Here is a 19,354-nt window from a genome sequence, read left to right as displayed (position 1 = left end):
ACATTGCATTGTTAGATGCTTGAAAAAGAATAACTACTCTACTTTTTTTGTAGGCTGTGTTATATACCTGTGGGGGTTTTTTTAAGTTCTATTTGATTGTGTGTTTTTTGAGTTTAGTTTTTTGAGGGTTTTTTTGGGGGAGGCAAGGGCAGTGGTTGCTGGCTTTTTTTTTTTCCAACCATCCTTTCACAGGTGTTGGCAGGTCCCTCCAGAAAGAAGTACACTATGGAAATTCTGTCACCATGATCCTGCTGTTATTTCCTTCTATCCAGAGAAGGGGAAGAAGCCTTGAAGGTGCCCAGATGAACTGCACAGTCAGTGCTTGCTCAAGAGGGATGACCCCTAGAAATGTTTCTGTGTACAAGTATCTATAGAGAGCAGAGAAGTCCCCCCACGGAATTTGTTGATAGCAACAACACTGACACTCACAGCAGTGAACACATTCTGCTGACAGAGTAAACCAATTAATAGTGTAGGCACTGAAAAAATAGGTTGGTGAAGTTATTTAATTTCCAGCTGCATTGATCTTTGCATCTGCTTTGCATTGATTATTAAAGCTCTAACTTCAGCAGGGGGTCATCCACATAGGAGAAACTTCAGTGCCTTCAAAACTTTTTCAAAGAAAGAAACAATTATTCTGTATATTATCAACACTAAGAGATAAAAAAGGTCGATGTGCATATTTTAGAAGGCAGGTATTATCCTCCATACTGGGTAAAGTGAAATGCAAATACTTTGGAAGAGATTCAGGAATTATATGAATCCCACCTTACTGCTACTCAATTGCACACATACATAAATCTACCTGAAAATCAGCTCTGGAAAAAAAAATCTCATATTTCCTAGGAAATGGATGTTTTTTGGAAGCAGCAGCAAATGTTCCATAAACTACAAGCAATAAAAATTATTGTTTGCATGATTTAATGTAATTTTGAGAATACATGATTAGCATTCAACTGTAAATAAACAAAACTTTAGGTAGAAAGGAAGAGCAGAGTAATAGAGAGGAACTCTGTCTTCCAGGCTTGGACTTGGAGTTATTTCCCTGCTCTTTGGAGGAAGGACAGTTCAGACTTAGAGTCTTTTATGCTTCTCCCATTGAGGGTGACTTATCCAGGCCAAAGGGACCCACCCAGTGAAACTAAAATTTCTGGAATCTCTGAGAAAAGCTATGGAGTACCTACAGAGGAGTATTTGCATTTCTCTCTTGAAGACCTCTTACTGTAAATTGTCAAACCTTTTCATTCTTTCTTCATATCAGAGTTCTTGCAACACTTCTGTTGTTTGCACCTAAATCCACTCTTTTGTTACAGGGCTTTGAGAAACAGAAGGTTTGTTTGTGTTTGAATAGGGGACGAAAATGACACTGCTGCAAAGACAGAGGAAATACAAACATAAAGAAGAGTTTCACCATTTTGGGCCAATATTCAACACCTGCTCTTTTGTTTCTGTGTTAGGAGACAGAAATTAATCATCCATTTTGTTGCAATCCTCTTTATTTACAAAGAACACATCCACCATCCTCATTCCTTTAGCACTGTGGAAACCAATTCAAATTACTTTTCTTGTCATAAATTCTAAAGAAGTTATCTGGCTTCTTCCAAAGGTGCCACTAAGGACTGCCCTTCTCACTATCTGCTGCTTTTTGCTGACAGGTAGTTTGCTAAAAATTCTGCTAATGCTCTTATATTTACAACCAGTCCCATGGAAAACTTTCCGACCATGTAGCTCAAAGCACCCTCAGGCTCTGCCAAGTGGCCACTTGCCTCAGGCAGTCTTTTTCATTTGGGCCAGTTCCCACTTTCTCTAAAATAACCTTAATTTTACCTTCCTGTTAGCTTGGAAGAGTTAACCAGAGAGTAGGACTTAATATCACCATTAAAAATTAGCATTATCTCGAGAAGCGTTTTATATTCATATTTAGAAAGCCCAACTTGGATAATAATTCTACTGAACAAAATATCACAACTATTAATTTAAAAGTACTGTTATCAGCAGTAAAAACTACATCCATGCTTCCTTTCTATGCATATCCCAGGAATCACATATAATGAAACTAATTTATTTTGATTATTGCCTTATGGGAATCTTCAGGCTAACGCCACTATGCAAATGTAAGATGGAACTTTGGTTATTAAGTTAAGAAAAGCGAACAATTCTCTTCTGCTGGTCATAAGTACATATAATTAAAACACCTACTTAGTTTCTTTTCTTTAATTTATTTTTTTAATAAAGAGCTCAAAATTTTAATTTTATATCTATTGTTGTCTGTTATCTTCTTTAACTTCTGAATTTTTGTGGAATGAAAAAAACCAGATCTGTCAGTAAGCTTTCACAAATACTTTGTATCAGCTTTGCTTAATTCACCCCCCAAGAAAAATTCTTCAATATAATATTGAATGTGTCACTGGCACCATTTAATACTTCTCTGTACAGAGAACAAACATGTTGGGAGCATTACTAATGTAAGAATTAATCAGATGCTTACTTTTATGAAATGACAGTATTATAAATACAACATCAATTTTACAAAACTAAAGCAAAGAAAGTGAAGAATTACTCTCACTATGGGAGATTCGACTCCATGGGTTATTTGTATTGTTAACAGGAAGTCAGGTCCCCACAAGTATCAGAGTATAAAAAGTGAACACTCTGAAAATTGGGCAGGATAAATTGTCATTTGGAAGTGCCTTTTATACTGACTGCAGAGGGAGTCCTGAGACAAGATCTAGTGTCAGCTAACCAGGCATATTGCTTGAAAGGTTCATTCAGAGAGGAACCTAAATTTTAAGTTGGAGAGAATGCAGAAAACGTCAGCCTAAAATAAATGCCCCAGTTATCCTCAGTAAAACTAGATCCACAGTTGAAATAAGCAGTCATAGTTCTATTGATTTCAGAAGAGCCTGAGCAATATAACAAGTTGAGATTCTGGTCCTATGAATAGCTCCTTTGACTTCAGTAGGATTACTCACACAGCCTATGAGTAACTACATACAGATGTGTAAGATGTTTGCTAAGCAACAGACAAGAAGATAGCAAAAAAGAAAAATTATCCATGAGCTTAACAACTTTTAAACATAAACTATAAAATCCTGTAGACACCTACAGACATGAATACCATTACACATTGGGGTATTTTAATTATGAATGTTAATATTTCTTGTTTTCCTTACATCTGCTATTGTTGGTTCTTTGCTCACCCTGAAACACACAGCATTGCTTTTGTTCCTTCAAAAGCTGCTGCTCCAGAATACACCATATTCTCTGTGTTTTAGTACTGCTAAAGTAAATGTGTTGCATTCCATAAGCAATACCATATACACCAAAAGCCATTACTGTCTTTTCTAAGAGGAATACTTTAAAGTATTGTCATTTGAATAGAAAGCAAAAAAGCTCAAGCTGAAATGCTCATATTCTCTACATTCATTAGTGCTATCAACATAACTGAACTTTCTTGCTCTTATTAGAGTTACCATAGAAATGAGCCTAAAGCTATTACATGAATTGTTACTGCTATTAAGAAGTAGTCTACTTCAGTTTCATTTGTCTATTTGTAAGAATTTTTGAATATTTGAGAATAAAACTACCTTGATAATAAAATCAAGGCTAGGAAGGTGGAAGGTTTTTTGAACAAACGTAAGTTTATTTAATAAAAAGGAGCAATAAGTTGAGTGGCACCCACACACTGTGTAAAGCAAGCATTTTCTATAATTCCATGTTTTTATGTTTGTATGTGCTATTCATTCAGACAGGCAAATGGTGCACAGCTTAGTGTATAATGAGATGCTCTATATAAATGATATTAACCTTTAAAGTTAGGCAACTTTACACACACAATCCATGCTTTCAAGCATTTTTACCTAAAAATGCAATCATGCATTACTTCCTCATTGCTCAAGAGCTTTATAGTGTATTACATGAGGAAATAAGAATCTAAGTAATCTTTAAAGATATGCATTTTCTACTGTGTAATTAAAATAATGTATAAAAAAGCAATTTACATAAAAAAAAAATAAGTACACACATATTTTACTAATTGACTGATCCAATATATGCAAATGTATATTTCAGAGTATATACAGGGAAAAATATTTTTACAATCAGGATGGTGAAACGTCCATGCCTGGGAACATCCAGGTTCAAGCTGGATGAGGCTCTGAGCAGCCTGTTCTGGTTGAAGTTGCTCATTGCAGGAGGGTGGGACTGAATGACCTTCAAAGGTCCTTCCCAACTCAAACAATTCTGTTTCTGTGATTCTAGACAACAACATATGACACATTGGCACATGTATTTTGTGTGTCTGAGTGGAAGGAAGAAGATAATTCATGTACATCAGCGATTACAGACTTTTGGATTAAAGGTAACAATTTTTAAAAACATCAGGTGGGACCACCTGAGTACAAAACAGTACAAAAGGTATCTGAGCAGCAACTGGTTTACCTTAGGAAGGGCAAATACTTGGCTAAAATAACTCAGCCAGAAGCTCTGTAGTTTATAATCCCATCTATGTGAATTTGTTAGTGACCTCAGTGTAATCTTGTCAGCAAAAATAAAAGTTCAATGCACTATTAAAAAGAAATCATTTGGATGCAGATTCTATCTGCAGTGTGATGCCTTTCAATCAGAAGTTCCTGAGACAAAACCTTTGAGCCACTACAAATCTGGCAGGTAGCCTATCAAGTTTTCAGTAAAATGATCTATGAACAGATTATCTTGTACCTATTCTGAGCAGAAGACTGATTGAATACTTTAGATATGAAACATGCAGAGAAAACAAATAATACTCTCTTCATATTTCTTATTTGGCAAATCTGGGTGATATATCTTTTCTTGTATAAAGGAGGAAAACAGTCAGATTGGAGCTCCATGGATGGGCTCTTGTGTGAATTCAGGGTATAAAATGCGAGGGGCCTAACAAATCACTTGGGAGAAAATGACAATTTTTCAGCCAGTGAACTAAAAAGTCAGATTTTACTGAGAAGGGTGCTAGTAAAAAGATTTGTGAGTTTTTTGGAGTAAAAAAGAGGGATGAGAGATTAAAACCTGTAATATATATCTGATCTTTTAACATAGGGTAAGACTCTTCTAAAAATTGCTTTGCTTTTCCTAAATCTTGCAATATTTGCAAACTCCTTCATTTGATAATTAAATATATATTTCCCTTTTTTTATTCCTGCATAAATTTCTATGCTTACCTGTAAATGTTATTTTGCTCTGTCATGAATGCTCCAAATTCCTTCTGTTTTGTTTTTGTTTTCTTGGGACTCTGGGTTTTTTTTTTGTTAATCAAGACTTTGGGTTTTTTTAATCAAGACACTGCTATAAGAATTATGCTTTGGAAATCATCTCATCTTATTCTGTATTATTCTTCTCAAGGAACAAGCTGCCTGAGATGAGCAATATTCCACTATCTTACTTCAGCCTTTCCTAAAAACCATTTTTAAAATGTCACAAATCCATGGGAGGGATGGGTGGGGGAATGTGTCAAGGGATGCCAGGCAGGAGGCTGTTCATGTTCCCTGTTCAAAGTTTCATTGATCTTTTTGGAACTATAAAATAAAAGAATGATACTTTCCATTTTCCCTCAATGTAGAAGGTGAATAATTTTGATGGTATAAGGTAAGACAGTCTGTCTGCTGTCCCTTGCCCTTTCAGAAGGCAGGAGAGAAGAAGAGAAGCTCTTCCAGGAGTTAAAGTATAAATATACAGTTCAAAAACCTGAGATAAAATATATCTTAAGAGACAGAAATGTAGGTAAGAAAAAAAAAAAAAAGAACCAAAATTTTGTTATGAGCAAAATAAAATTACCAAAGCTCAAGGTCTTAACTTAGGGAAAAATTATTTCAACTAAATAAATTGAAATACCAATACATACGGGCAAAAGAAGTTAAATTCAGTGTAGACAAACATAATTTAAGGTATTTTGGAAGACACTTCCTTATCCATTTTCATATATACACAAGTGTAACAGTCTTACATGTACATATGATAGAGCCTAAATTCAAACTGCTCAGCAAGATTTGGGCAGTGCTCTGAGCAGTGGAAAGTAAGGATTTGCTGAATGGGCAATGAATCAGGAAAGAAACTGGAGGGAAAATTTCTAAATTAGTGGGAAAACTGAGACATTCCCTCTTCACAATGCAAACAACTTGCTCCTGCTTTGTACTGGATTGAGGCCATGCTATGTTCAATTTGGAATCAATAACATTCCAATTTAGCCAAGCACTGAAGTCAGAAGGCAAAACAGGACAAGGTTCTGAATTTTCAGGTACACATAGGGCTCTACAAAGCTTAAAATAATTATTATCAGGCTTACCTCAAGAGCCTGATAAAATTCATTACTAAAAGATGACAAGAAGTGAATGATAATGTTCCTCCTCCTTCAGGGGAAAAAATAACAGGAGGAACAATAAAAGGATGCCCAGCTTTTAACAGCATGTTTTTCTGTATTTGTTTGTGCTCTTGTTTTATTGCTATTACTATACTTTGGGTCCATATTGAAGGTAACATCTAAAGAGTCAAACATTCTTGTCTTTAAAGAATGATCAAAGAGATGAAAAGCTCATCTGCCAAATGGGCTCTAAAGTAGATACTTCAGAAATCTTTTCAACAATAGATTGTCTCTGTGCGTTATTCGTACAATTTATTTGCAACACTTAATTGTGAGATCTTATAAAATATGTTACATATAAAAAGAAGATTTCCAGGTAGATTAAAGGAAAATATTGCATGGAATGTTATCAAAAACTTGCAGTTAATATGAACTGCAGCTTGTGGTCAAGAGCAGATTGCAAATAAAGGAGATTTCTGTCTGAATTTATAATTTATAATTCATAATTCTACCAAACTCCGGTTATGAGAGAAAACCAAGTTTCTCTAATTACACTCAAGGAAAGCCAAGATTCAGAACCAACCATGAAGCTCTGACTTCCAATCCAGTTGCCAAGAATGCCTTTCTCTTTTGTTCTTCTGAAGTAGCTGATTGATGTATGTTGCATTTGAGCTTTCATACGGTCTTAGAAGTACTTTTGATGACAACAGGAAAAAAAATCTTAGAAAACTCCAGAAATTTTTTGTATGAGAATGTTTTCTTTATCAAATGATGTCTAAAGACCACATAAAATATTACATTTCAAAAATCTAGGAGAACAATTACAGAAAACAGAGCAGACTCTCTAGGTCTGGAAATGGATACATTCATATTTGTTCTTAAAAACATCAATAAACCAACCTCATTAACATGAGGAATTAAATCAATGAACTGACATTCCATCACAACACAGTTTCGCACAGAACCATCAAAGTATTAAGATGAATTTAAATGAATTATTATTAGGTGGAATATTGCGGCTTAAAGTAACTTTTCTCTGTATTTTGCAAGTAATAAAAAATAGATGAGAACTTGGTCTTAGAAGATTCCTAACAATGTTCATATGAATTAAAAAAAAAATACCAAAAGGAAACAAGTACCAATCATATACATTTTCTTTTGTAGCACCAGCTGAAGCTAAACCTTGGCACTAGTACATTACAATTTCAGAGAGGGAAAATTATAAGTGCTAGTTACCTGGCACTTTTAAAGCATATATAAATTCACTGTAGATCTACAGCAAAAAGAAAAAGTTACTTAAACATCAGTAGTGCCAGTATACTAAGGAAAAAAGGATTAAATATACCAAAGCTTGTTTAAAAAAAACAATCAAGATTACAATACATTAAGCAAGTGTTTTCTCCCAAAAATCATCATGATTAGAAGCTTCAAGGAAGGAAAACATCACTGTCTACAAATTTTAGATCTCATTTATGGAAGCAAAATGAAATATCACAATTAACAGTATACAATCATACACATGTATGTATATACACATGTATATACATCATACATATGTAGTAGCATAACCTCATTTAAGTGTAATGAATTGTTAGGCAGGTAAGAACAAAGATTTGTGCCAGATTTTTCACGATAGCTGTAAGAATTTAAACCACAGAAGAATAAGGCAATTTTATGTATGAGTATTTACTCAAGATTTTAATTGTGCCACAGATTTAATGATGAAGCTACAGATTCTAAGAGAAAGAGAATTTTTCTCCCTTGAGGGGATGTTCAGGTTGGATATTAAGAAATATTTGTTTACAGAGAAGGTTGTCAAACACTGGAACAGATTTCTGAGCAAGGGATCAGCACCCTAAGCTTGTCAGTGTATAAAAAAAGTTATTATTTATTTGGACAATACTCTCAATAATATGACTTAACCTTTGGTCAGCCCTGAAGGAGACAGGCTGAATAATTCTTTGTAGGACCCTTTCAACTGAAATATTCTATTCTATTCTAAATATTCTAAATATGCTACCATAAGGAAAACTTATGTTTCTTCATTACAACATTCTAGTGTTGTAATTCCTTTAATTTTTGACAGGAGAAAGAAATAAAGCTTTATTCTTCTTGACTTCTAAAAAAGTCAAGGGTATAAAGCAGGTATTTAAATTGCATATACAGGAGAAAATGGAGGAGTGATTGTTCATCAAAGTTCTCAACTTATTCTGAAAGATAAGGTTACTACAATAATCTTAAAGTTATTGATACCTCTCTCCGTCGAGAAGCCCAACAGGTTTGTTTGATTTTCCAAACGACAGCAGCTACCAGCAGTAGGGATAAGAAACAACTGCAATTACAAAAGAAAAGAAAATAACTGTAACTTGTGAAAAGCTTATGTTTTTAGTGTATCAAAGGTAACAAAAGGGCATTTTAGTATGGAAAAATAAATCCCAAAAATTGGGGAAAACTAAACTCTACCAGAATTACAAAGAGTCAACCATCCACATTCAAAGTCAAAAAAAATTGCACATCATATGCTCTGGTTTTCTCCTGGCATGGGATAAGCTCCAGTGCAACCATCCACCTACCCACAACAGTCTCAACAAATACGCACCGCATGTTCCACATTTAGAGATGGAAAAAGAGGGTCAAGTATTGCCAAAAAAAAAATTATACCAATTTATATTTCATTTATTTGTAAATTTTGAATAATTTCATGGGATGCAGGAAGGGTAACTACACAGAGAGAATAATTAGTTTGAGGAACTGGGTTTGCATATGACAATAGGCCTGTGTTATCCTATTGAGTATTTCTGTGGTCAATTGCCCAGGGCAAACATCTCCAAAGACATCAGCACATTTCTGTTCCAAAGACACAACAGAAAAAGACAAAAAAAAAAAAAAAAAAAAAAAAAAAAAAGGAAATTAAACACCTGCAGTGCACAATCAGAGCATATACCTCCTCTCTTTCTTTAATATCTTTGTATTGTAACATTTAATCCATAAAGTATTTTGGTCCAAAGATCATTGAACTCAACCTTTTTTTAGTGAGTTTCTGGATAGTAAAAAAAGGCTTCTAAAGCTGGCACCTAGTGTAATCACTCAGAAGATCTTTCAAATTTTTAGACAGTATTTTTAATATAAGTATCTGGATTTACTAACTGTATAAAGAACTTTCACACGTTAGCTCTTCTGCTGTAAAAAGCGGTTTCAATTAATATAACACAAACTACTCAATTATACTGGGCATCCACAATTTTTTCTGCCAAAAAGCTTCAAAATATATTCTTTAATACAGGGAATACCAAGATTTCTGGAAGCAGTATAGTTCAGAGGAGTAACTGTGCATAAGAGCAAAGCAACACCAATGTCTCCCTTTAAAAGCAAGCACAAGTGACTGTAAATTTCTATTTGGTTGTCTAGGGAAGAGCAGAACTAAAAAAGCCCCACTGACCATCAGAATAAATTCAGTTTTGCAGCAACATCTTTTAAGGTTTTTAAGCCAAGAAGTACTTATAAACAGTATTTTGCAGTAATGTTTCCCCTCCTCTACACTGCAGTGTCCAGCTGGTACCTGCAACAGAGGCTTTAGTGCAAATTCAGTGTACTGACGTGCTGCTATAGATTGGGATGCTGTGCATGAAATAAAGGAAAGCCATCTCACTCTTCTCCTCCTCTACAGTCCTTCCAAAACCCACCAAATTAGGGAAACAACAGCAACTCTGTCTGCAATTATTAACTCAGTGCTCCTGGAATTTAGAAAAGGTTAATACATGCAAGGGAGCTGGACACAAGAAACTGTGAGAGCCTTGCACTGTGTGACTGCTTTATTATGACCAGGAACAGAATCTCTACCCTTAGAAAATTCTGTCCTTCACATTTATTAATTTCTTGAACAGTTCTCTTAAGTTAGCAGAATAGAAAATATTCAGAGTTCTGGCTGAAAGACTTCAGATAAATGGATTCTGTGCTCTGTACATCAGTGTGGTGGGTCACACACTGATTTTTTTTTTTGTCATCAGTCAAAATATCAATTAGTTGTAAAGCTAAAATCAGAAATTAGTGTCTCAAAGACACACCCACAAAATACTATTAAACCATTGGAAGTTACAGCATTGATAATGTGACTTTTGTGTAATCTTTTCTTGACAAGTGAATATTATATTTTCTTCTTTTTTTTCTTTTGTAGGGAGGTTAAATATAAATAGAAGAGGAAAAAAATCAAAATTCATGCTAAAGAAAAGAGAGACATGGAAAATAGATTTTCTGAAATTAACCTAGTTCCAGGCTGTGGTGAGATAACATCCTTGGTTTATGTAGGGCAATTAAAATTAAAGCTGACTGCAAAGGATCGCACAATACAGAGGGACTTGGCAATAAAATAAGAGAATGAAATTCAGCGACAATGAACTGAAGGCAATGTGCACAAGGAAAAAACCCCACCACAACTAGCTACAAATACACAATGATAGGTTCTAAATTAGCAATTACCACTCAAGAAAATGATCTTGAAGTCATTGCAGATAGTTCTTCGAACATATCAACTGAATGTTTAGTAGCAGTCAAAACAGAAAATAGGATGTTAAAAGAGATTAGAAAAGGAATGAAGAACCAACCAGAAAGCATTGGGATGTCAGTGCATAAATCTTTAGTGTGGCTTGAAGTGCAGGCACACTACAGTACCACAACCATCACCTTATCTCATAAAGGAAAGCACTCAGCTTGGCCAGGGGAATGAAATGGTCAGAGAAATAAGTTTGCTTTGGCTTTGAAACAATAGGGAATTGAAGGGAGCCATGATAAAAACATTAATATCACAGGCAAAAATGTAAAAAAACTCATCAAGACGGGTATAGGTGGATGCTCTCCAGTCCCCCATTATACTTCTTATCTCCTCCTTGTGACAGATATAAAAAAAAAGAAAGTGCAGTGTAAATTAAATGATTGAAAAATTGGCCATCAGGCAGATAAAAAATAAACCATCAGAAGGGTACCAAAGTCAGAAAACGGAACTTTTAGATTGGCTGCAAAGCTCTCAAAGTATTAGATACTCTCATTTTCAATAGGAAAAATATATTATAGCTATTTTACATATATATATATATATATATATGTATGTATGAGGTCTATGCATGACACAAAGACAAAAGTGGTCAATAATGGCTAATGGCACAGAGGTTAAAGAGATGTAAGAGATTGTACAACGGTCAATTTTTAGTTTGGTTGGGATTTTTTGGTTGAGTTTTTTTTGTGCTTTTTTTTTTTAAATACCCAATCACTGCTAAGTTGTATTCATGAAAACAAGGAAGTCAGGCCACATTTACATTGCAAAGGATTTATTTTCCCATTGGAATGAAGTAATTCCCAAACCAGTTTAGACACCAGTGTGAATGACAATTCAGTATGAAATAGTGCTGGGATGCTGAAACAAAAAGGGTTAAAACAACCTTAAACACTCAGGTGCACAGTAGTATACGGGATTTGAGAGATTAATTTATCACTCTACAAGGTACTGCCAAAACAGATAATATCAGACTTGTTCTTAAAGCTCTGCCATTGGCATTTTCTGAAAGGACATTGGAAAACCTGGAGAGAATACCAAGAAAAATCACAAAAAGTATTCAAAATTTGGACAAAATCCTTTGCTGACAGTGGCTTTACAAATTAATCATTTCACTTTTGGAAAAGATCAAGTGGCAACTTGCCTACAGTTAATCCACATGATCATAGATCATGTCCACCATCTCTGACCCTCCAGTTGAGATCCTGAGTGACATCCAAATAAACAGATACATGAATAAATGCCTTTGCAAACCACATGGGTTATGAAATGCTAACCCAGAGTACAGACTGAATTACTTTCTTCACTTATCAATGCAAATCTTCCTAATAAGACAACTGCCCCACCAAGTCACTCTTAAGACCACAGCAGCCCAAGCATTTATCAAGATTTTGTGCTCTCCAGAACAAACAAATAAAGTACCAGAAGATAAGGATATAGCTTTGCACAGTTTCCCCTTCAAACCACATGGAACAAAACAGGAGGAAATACTAAAAAAGCATGCTTGAAAATGAGCAATCCATCACCAGTTGCCTGGATTACATGTTGATTGGAAGTTATTTTCCTAGCATGATTTTGAGGACAATAAACAATTGATGAACTGCAGAGGAAGAAGTCTTGAGCACAGTTTGTGTCCAACACAGCAGAGGAAAGTGGCCAAGGAAAGGCTGCAAGGAACAGCAGGGCCTAGCAGGGAGCTCTGGGCTTTGCAGAAGTTCTTCCCAGAAGGGCTCTGGGTATTAGGAAACAGAAATAGTGATTTAAAAGAACAAAGAGAAGGGAAATTGCAAGGAATAATTGTTGCTTGCATAACTATTTTTGCTAGGTACAGGGCAAGTTTTTGACTTCCAGAGGTCACTATTAGGCATATTTAGCGTAGACCTGGCTGAGGAAATGAAAGTGTTTTCCATAACTCAGAAATTAGTTCCTCTGTGTTTCTTTAGGCAGCAAATTAAAAAGTGTTAGAAGAATTAGTCTACGTGTTGCTGCTTGGTATGGGCAAACTGAAATAAAATCTATAGATATCCTTAAAGAAACTTAAATTGCACAGATAAATAGAGGGGAAAAATCTGTGAAATTTAATGATCAGCATGTTTGGACTAGATGAATTAATGACATGTTTGTGCCTTAAGCCCTATGAATGCATTATAAGTACACTACAGAATTCCTTTTTTTCATTATATATTAATGCCTATAAATTACATATTGTATCAAAGTAATACTTTTGTAGAAGTGAAATAATTTACTTATTTTCACAGGGATGTAAAAGGAAGTGTTTCTTCAACTAAGCATAAATATTTTAAGAATCAATACTGTAAATGGAAGGTAAACAAAAGAAAACAAAATGTGCAATCCTTTGTTATTTCTTTTCTCATTCTCTGATTATTTAACATACAAAGAGAATAATTGTTGTTTCTATGGTTTTACTTAAGACAGTAATTTGCACAATACTTCAAAATAGATTTCCACAAGCAGATGAAAGCAAATGCTTTTTCAAAACTTTAAATTGCATCTAGTATACTCTTAAATCAACTAAAATGAAAAATGATGCAAGATTCTACTTTGAGCACCTATCCCATTTACTCTACTCACAGGACAAGGTACAGCATTAACCCACAGCTGAGCATGGGGCAGCCTCCCTGCTTTGGGCCCACCCTGGGAGCAGCACAGGGTGTCAAGACTGTTCTACTAAACTGGCATCACCTTGTCCCCATGCTCCAATACGTGACAGACTCATCCTGGTGTTCCAAGGGGAATTCCTGCATTGCTGGTTTTTGTGGCTCTGGAATGGGCTTTTGAACCAACCCTCGAGTGACCCTGTGGACCATCCCTGGAGCTCAGTTAGAAGACATTCAATGTTCACTCCAGACCCAAAGAAGGGGATGTCAGTCCATGGAGCTAAACTACAGCTAGTTCAAAGGCAAAAAATGCATTCAGTGAGGATGTCAGGTCCTCAGCATCACCTTGGCCAAGTGATGATCTGTTCGTTCCCACTGCTCACCAACACAGACAGAAGCCCCCAAAATTCCTTTCACCAATTTTGTTAGGGGCATAGCAGACTCATTTGGTGCCCACATATATATACTCGCACATATTTTAAAGGCTCCTCTCAAGTCTTTTTTTGAACATAGGAGTTGGGATATCAAGGAAATTACTGCTCAACCACTTGAGCCTTGCTGTGCTGAGACAGTAATTAAATATCCTTCTGCACCCACAAACCTCCTGCCTGTTGATCTTTCTTTGACAAGGGCACAAAAATGTACAGTTCTCTGATTAGCAATCTAGTAAGTGACCCCACAGTCTATTGTTTCTCTTCTAGTACTAACATGAACAATTTAACATATTTAGTAAAACAAACTGATGACAAAAAACTTTTTAATGCAGATATATGCAAAGAACACAAGTTAATACCTAAGTTAATATTTTCAAGGTAGTATTGCAAAAGTTTCCTAACAGATCACATTAACTGTTTCTCTAAGAACTGCTTTCCCAACACATTATTTACTATCTTTTTATTGGCAAATAGAGCCCATTTTAATTGATATTTTATAAAGCAAGCACCATTCTAAAATAAAAATAATTGAACAATTATTTTTCTAACACCATGACTTCAAATAGCAATTATTGTCACAGCAATTGATTTCTCTCATTGTACTTGACAAGAACATTGTGTTTATGATTATGATGTGCTGGGTTCAGCCATCCTTGTGTTAACTGGTATAACCATGACAAGCAGCTCCACAGATTTCAACAGGATTATCTGAAGCACAAAGCATTGTAAACATAATATTAGAAGTCTGATATGTATGACAGCAGTATAATTTTTTTAGATTTTTTTAATGATTAATTAAATTGCTATGAATCACAAAGTTTTATAAACATCATTATAAGTAGGACTATTTCAGTGATTAGCAATTCAGAACAATTTTGGGAATGAAGTGTTTCAATTCCAAATTAAAATGTGTAAAGACTTAGGGAAAAGTAGTCTTGGCTAGCAAGGAAGTAGGATATGCAAATTCCAGTCCATGGTTACACAGTGTGTGGGGTCAGGGAAATAAATCCTGGCTATGGAGACAACACATTTCAGCCAGGAGTGCTGAATTCCTGCTCAGGGAGAGCTCTGGCTGGCACAGCCAGTGAAAGGCATTGCCAACAAATCCAGCATCACCATCCAGGTGATCCAGGAATGTCTTTTCCTACTCCCGCCCGTCAGGACAACAGCACCAGCAACTCCATGCACTGGCTCCCACACTCCATTTTCTGGAACTGGTTAGCCAAGAGCTGCAATCTTTCCCTTTCCAGCCAGAAAATGTCATTGTTGCACAACCTTAAATATGACAGGGCTTTTTCCATCCACCTAGATCTGTATTCCATTCTTTTCCCCTACAGTTTCTTTCTGAATTTAAGGAATCCAAGGAAAATGTGAACCCTGTAATCCAAAAGTCACATAGAGGGTTCAGGCACTCCATTCTTGCTTTCCAAACTGCAAAGTTAAAGAAATGCCTGAATATGAGGTAAAGTATCTACAATGGTATTTAAAACTCAAAGTATTATCAAAAATCATTTAAATGCAAATTTGTATTTATTTGTGTCTCAAATGGAATTCACACAAGTTAAGCAACAAGTTTCAAGTTCATTTGAAACTAATTACACGGATAATTCTTCTTATCCAGATGACTGATTAAAATGTTATTTTTTGATGCAGTCCTGAAAATCCATATATCCCCATAAATAACTCTTGCATAAAGTGTCTCATGAAAGTCACATAACTGCTCTTAAAATTCTGTTCTCACATGTCCTTCTAATCTGCTCCTTCCAGGCTCAACACTGTATTTGGTAAGAATGCATGGAAAAGAATATCCACATTAGATTTGTTTTACTTTGTCATGGTTAAAACCATGATGCTACCAAAAGAATGCTGGAAGTCTCCAGAGCAGCACATTAAAAATTATTATTAGAAACATGATGAAAATAATTTTGTTGAGTCAGAAGTGCAAAATTAAGAAACATGATAAACTAAGACTTCAATAATGGTATTAATAAAGCTTCACAATATAAGTTCTGAATGCATAATGGGAAGCAGGGAGTTGAAGTATCAATGGTGTCAACTGCATTTTATATTAACAATATTCTAAAGTAAGCAGTAGCAATGAAATGTAAGTATAATATGTATTAATTTATTAGTCTGAATAGCTACTATTTTTGTGCTAAATAATTTATTAATATATATTAAATACAAAAAACCAACTTAATCCTTCCTCTCCCAAGGCATAAACTCCTATAACAGTTTAAAATAATCTCTGACAGCTGCTTCTGCAAAGCCTGGGTTTATTGGTCTTTCCTATGCAATGAAACATCAAAAATCTTCTTGAAAGTAAAGAAGAAAGAAATGTTTGAACAGAAAAAGTGTAATTAGCAGAAACATTATTATGAAAAAAGTATTGACATTTTTTTCATTATGTAAATGTGCCACAATGTTATAAAGGATGGAGGGGAGCATTAAATGGCTTTATTCAATAAAATAATTATTAAAAAGTAACTATTAAAAAAGTCACACATACATTATTTAGATTTCTATTTTCCTACATATGCAATTCATGCATACAATCCACAAAGCTGTGGTTTTATGTTCAATACACCACAAGCTGCTATAGCAAGGTCTGAATGAATGATCAGTTATACAAACAGCTTTATATTCAACTAGAAAGGGAAAATGGATGCAGTGTACACCAAGATGGTATTGAGAGACCAACATCTCCATTTCATCTGCCAATGATGTATCAGGCTAAAGCGAACCATGCAAAAGGATTCTGAAATTTATTACACAATAAAACTCTAGATGTGAACTTTAACCCACCATAGTTCTTCCTTTCACCTCTTTGAGGCAACAAATAAAAAAGATTTACAATCAAAGCAATTTAATCTCATGTAAAATGAAATTAATCTCCACAGAATAAATAGAACATCACATCCATGAAGTTCGATTATATTTCTTTTAGTCATGGAAAAAACTTTCATTTTTCATATAATTTTATGGGTTTGCCCTTCATGGGTGAGATTTTCTATATATCTCTCAATAAGTGATGTTACCTGTAAAAAAAATATACATATAAAATTTATATATATTTGTCCACTGAAATTTTGGACAAATTACGAGATACAGAATTTAATTTTTTTTACAGTAACTTTCCAGAATAATTAGAAGTTGAACATATTCTTTCTATGAAAAAATAGTTGTGCTTTAACTTTTACTTTTTTGCAATTGTATTCTTGATTTATGCTAATTTAGGATCTAAAATTAAGGGGGGCAGGGGGGAGAGAGGAAGACTCATTTATTGTAATTACTGTCAGCAAGTGAATTTAGCGGAGAAGAATTGTCACCAACGCCAAATTTCAGCAGACTGCCAAACCAAGAGACTCAGGTTATTTCAAGGAATTTTTTTTCAATATTTTTTCAATATTTTCACCCATTCTTACATTTTACTGCTCTCTCTAGTGTAGGTATTATTTTTTAATAATACATCACAGAAATATAAAGTATGTTTAGAAAGCCACCGTACCATTGTCAGCGTTGTTTAGGATGATAGACTGAAATATAATGAAGAAATTTAACATATTCCAAAAAACTTCTCCCTTCAACCTGTAACATTTCCAGTTTTTCCAAAGAGGCAAATTCTCTCAAAGAATTAGGTGTAAAAAGGTCATAACTTTCCTTATTGAGTCCTGTTAAAATTAAATTTTCCTGAGGACAGAGCAAAGATTTTTAGATTTCCAGGCTGAAGAAGTGTCATTCAAGAACGCTAAAAGTTCTGTAATTGTACTGGATAAAGAATACAAAGCCCCTGGTTCCCCTCAACCTGATATTAGAATTTCAACTGAAAAAGATTAAAAACATATTAGAAAAGAAATATAACTTCTCAAGTGGTGTTTTTCCTAAAATATCACCAAAAAAATTATTGAAAACATATAAAACCAACTATGATATAGAACATGATTGGGCCACATATGAAGATTAAATTCAGATTAAAAAAAATTAAATAGATTATATAACTACTTTTGTACTGTGTAATCCTTAGTGTGGCTAAGGAATTCCACAGTAGAATTTCCATAATTTTGCTTTTTATTGGCAAAACACACCCATCCCTACCTTGGATTCCAACAGAAAAATTAGAAAGATCACAGAACCTCCCACACAAAATGCTTCCTTTGATACCAGGAAATTTTACAGGAATATTTGCATTAATATTCCAATACAGAGGATGAATTCCTTTGAATTAAATGTCTCTTCCAAAAAAGAATAATCAGATTTAATATTTTCAGACGTATGAAATTCACAGCATAGCAGGCCGTCTAGCACTGTCTTTTCTCTCTTTCTGTGATTCATTGCAGCTGAGCACAGGGACCTGGAATATTTCTGCCCTGCCATGAGGAGATTGCTCATTTCTGGGCTGTCACTCAGAGCCCAGCCCGTCACACCGACCGCGCCTGCAGAGACAAGCGGGCAGGGGCTTGACAAAGCTGCTTGTCACCCGCTGTAATGGACAATGACACTACTGCCTGAAGGAAAACACTAACATTTTTTACTTCCTTTATTTTCTGTTATTGTTTTCCTTCATCAGCTTTCACCCCACTTCCCTCTATTCCTTACATCTGGGAGCAAACTCCTGAAGTTAACTTCGCAACTGGTACATGTCATAAGAAGACTGAATGCCTTCTATTTGGAATTAAAATGACAAAGGCAAAATTTCAAGTCCATTTATCACAGATGAAAACCTGTTCTAGTACTTTTGTTTAAAGTACAGCAGACTGGAGTTTCATAAGAAAGAAGATTAAGCAGAAAGAAGAAAAATTGCCGTGAGCACTGATGCTGGTAAAGTCTAAGAAAACAACTGACTAACTGGATTTAGGAATATACAATACAAAATGTAGGGAATCAAAACAAACATTGTATGAATTATCTGTGATGCTTCTTAGGATACAAAATCCAATGCAGCTGTAGAAGGACACACCCCTGAAAGAAGAAAATGCCAGAGCTTCAGGAGGCACAATGAACACCTCTCACTGTGACACATAAAGGAAGTGGGACTTCCAAACTTTAAATGCACTGACTTTAAGGAAGGAAAAAGCCCACACCTGTTTTATACCAAGCAAGCACATAGGCTATCTTCAAATATCTGAGTGACTATTTTGTGTTTTGAGGAACAGTGTCTGTTGAAATCAAAATATGGTGAGCACTAGTGAGCTCACACACACTTCTAAATAACTCAAAGGACAAACAGAAAGATGAAAAACAAGAAGAAAATAATGGCAAACAGTTCTGTTCACTGATGGATTAAGTGACTCATCCCTTGTTTTGAAGAGCAACTGATCCAGCAGTACTGGGGAATCTTTTGCCTGCAGGCCAGTAACAAGTGGCTGCCTTCTCTGGAAATACGAACACACCAATTAACTCCACAGTGATGACAAAGTTTCTGTGT

At 35.0% G+C, this 19,354-nt stretch overlaps 1 protein-coding gene across 3 annotated transcripts in view; it reads right to left on the bottom strand.

Moving 5' to 3' along the window:
- Window positions 1–19,354, bottom strand: part of ATRNL1 (attractin like 1) — a 442,299-nt gene that overhangs the window by 192,334 nt on the left and 230,611 nt on the right. For all 3 annotated transcript variants that reach the window (XM_083866025.1, XM_083866026.1, XM_083866027.1), the window contains one exon: window positions 8,585–8,663. In XM_083866025.1, coding sequence (XP_083722151.1) covers window positions 8,585–8,663 — 79 coding nt within the window. The remainder of the gene's footprint in view (window positions 1–8,584; window positions 8,664–19,354) is intronic.

This window comes from Zosterops lateralis, assembly GCF_965231275.1.
Source record: "Zosterops lateralis genome assembly, chromosome: 8".
NCBI classification, from domain to species: Eukaryota; Metazoa; Chordata; class Aves; order Passeriformes; family Zosteropidae; genus Zosterops; species Zosterops lateralis.
Note: the sequence above shows the minus strand (reverse complement) of the source record. Positions and strands in the feature narration are given on the sequence as shown.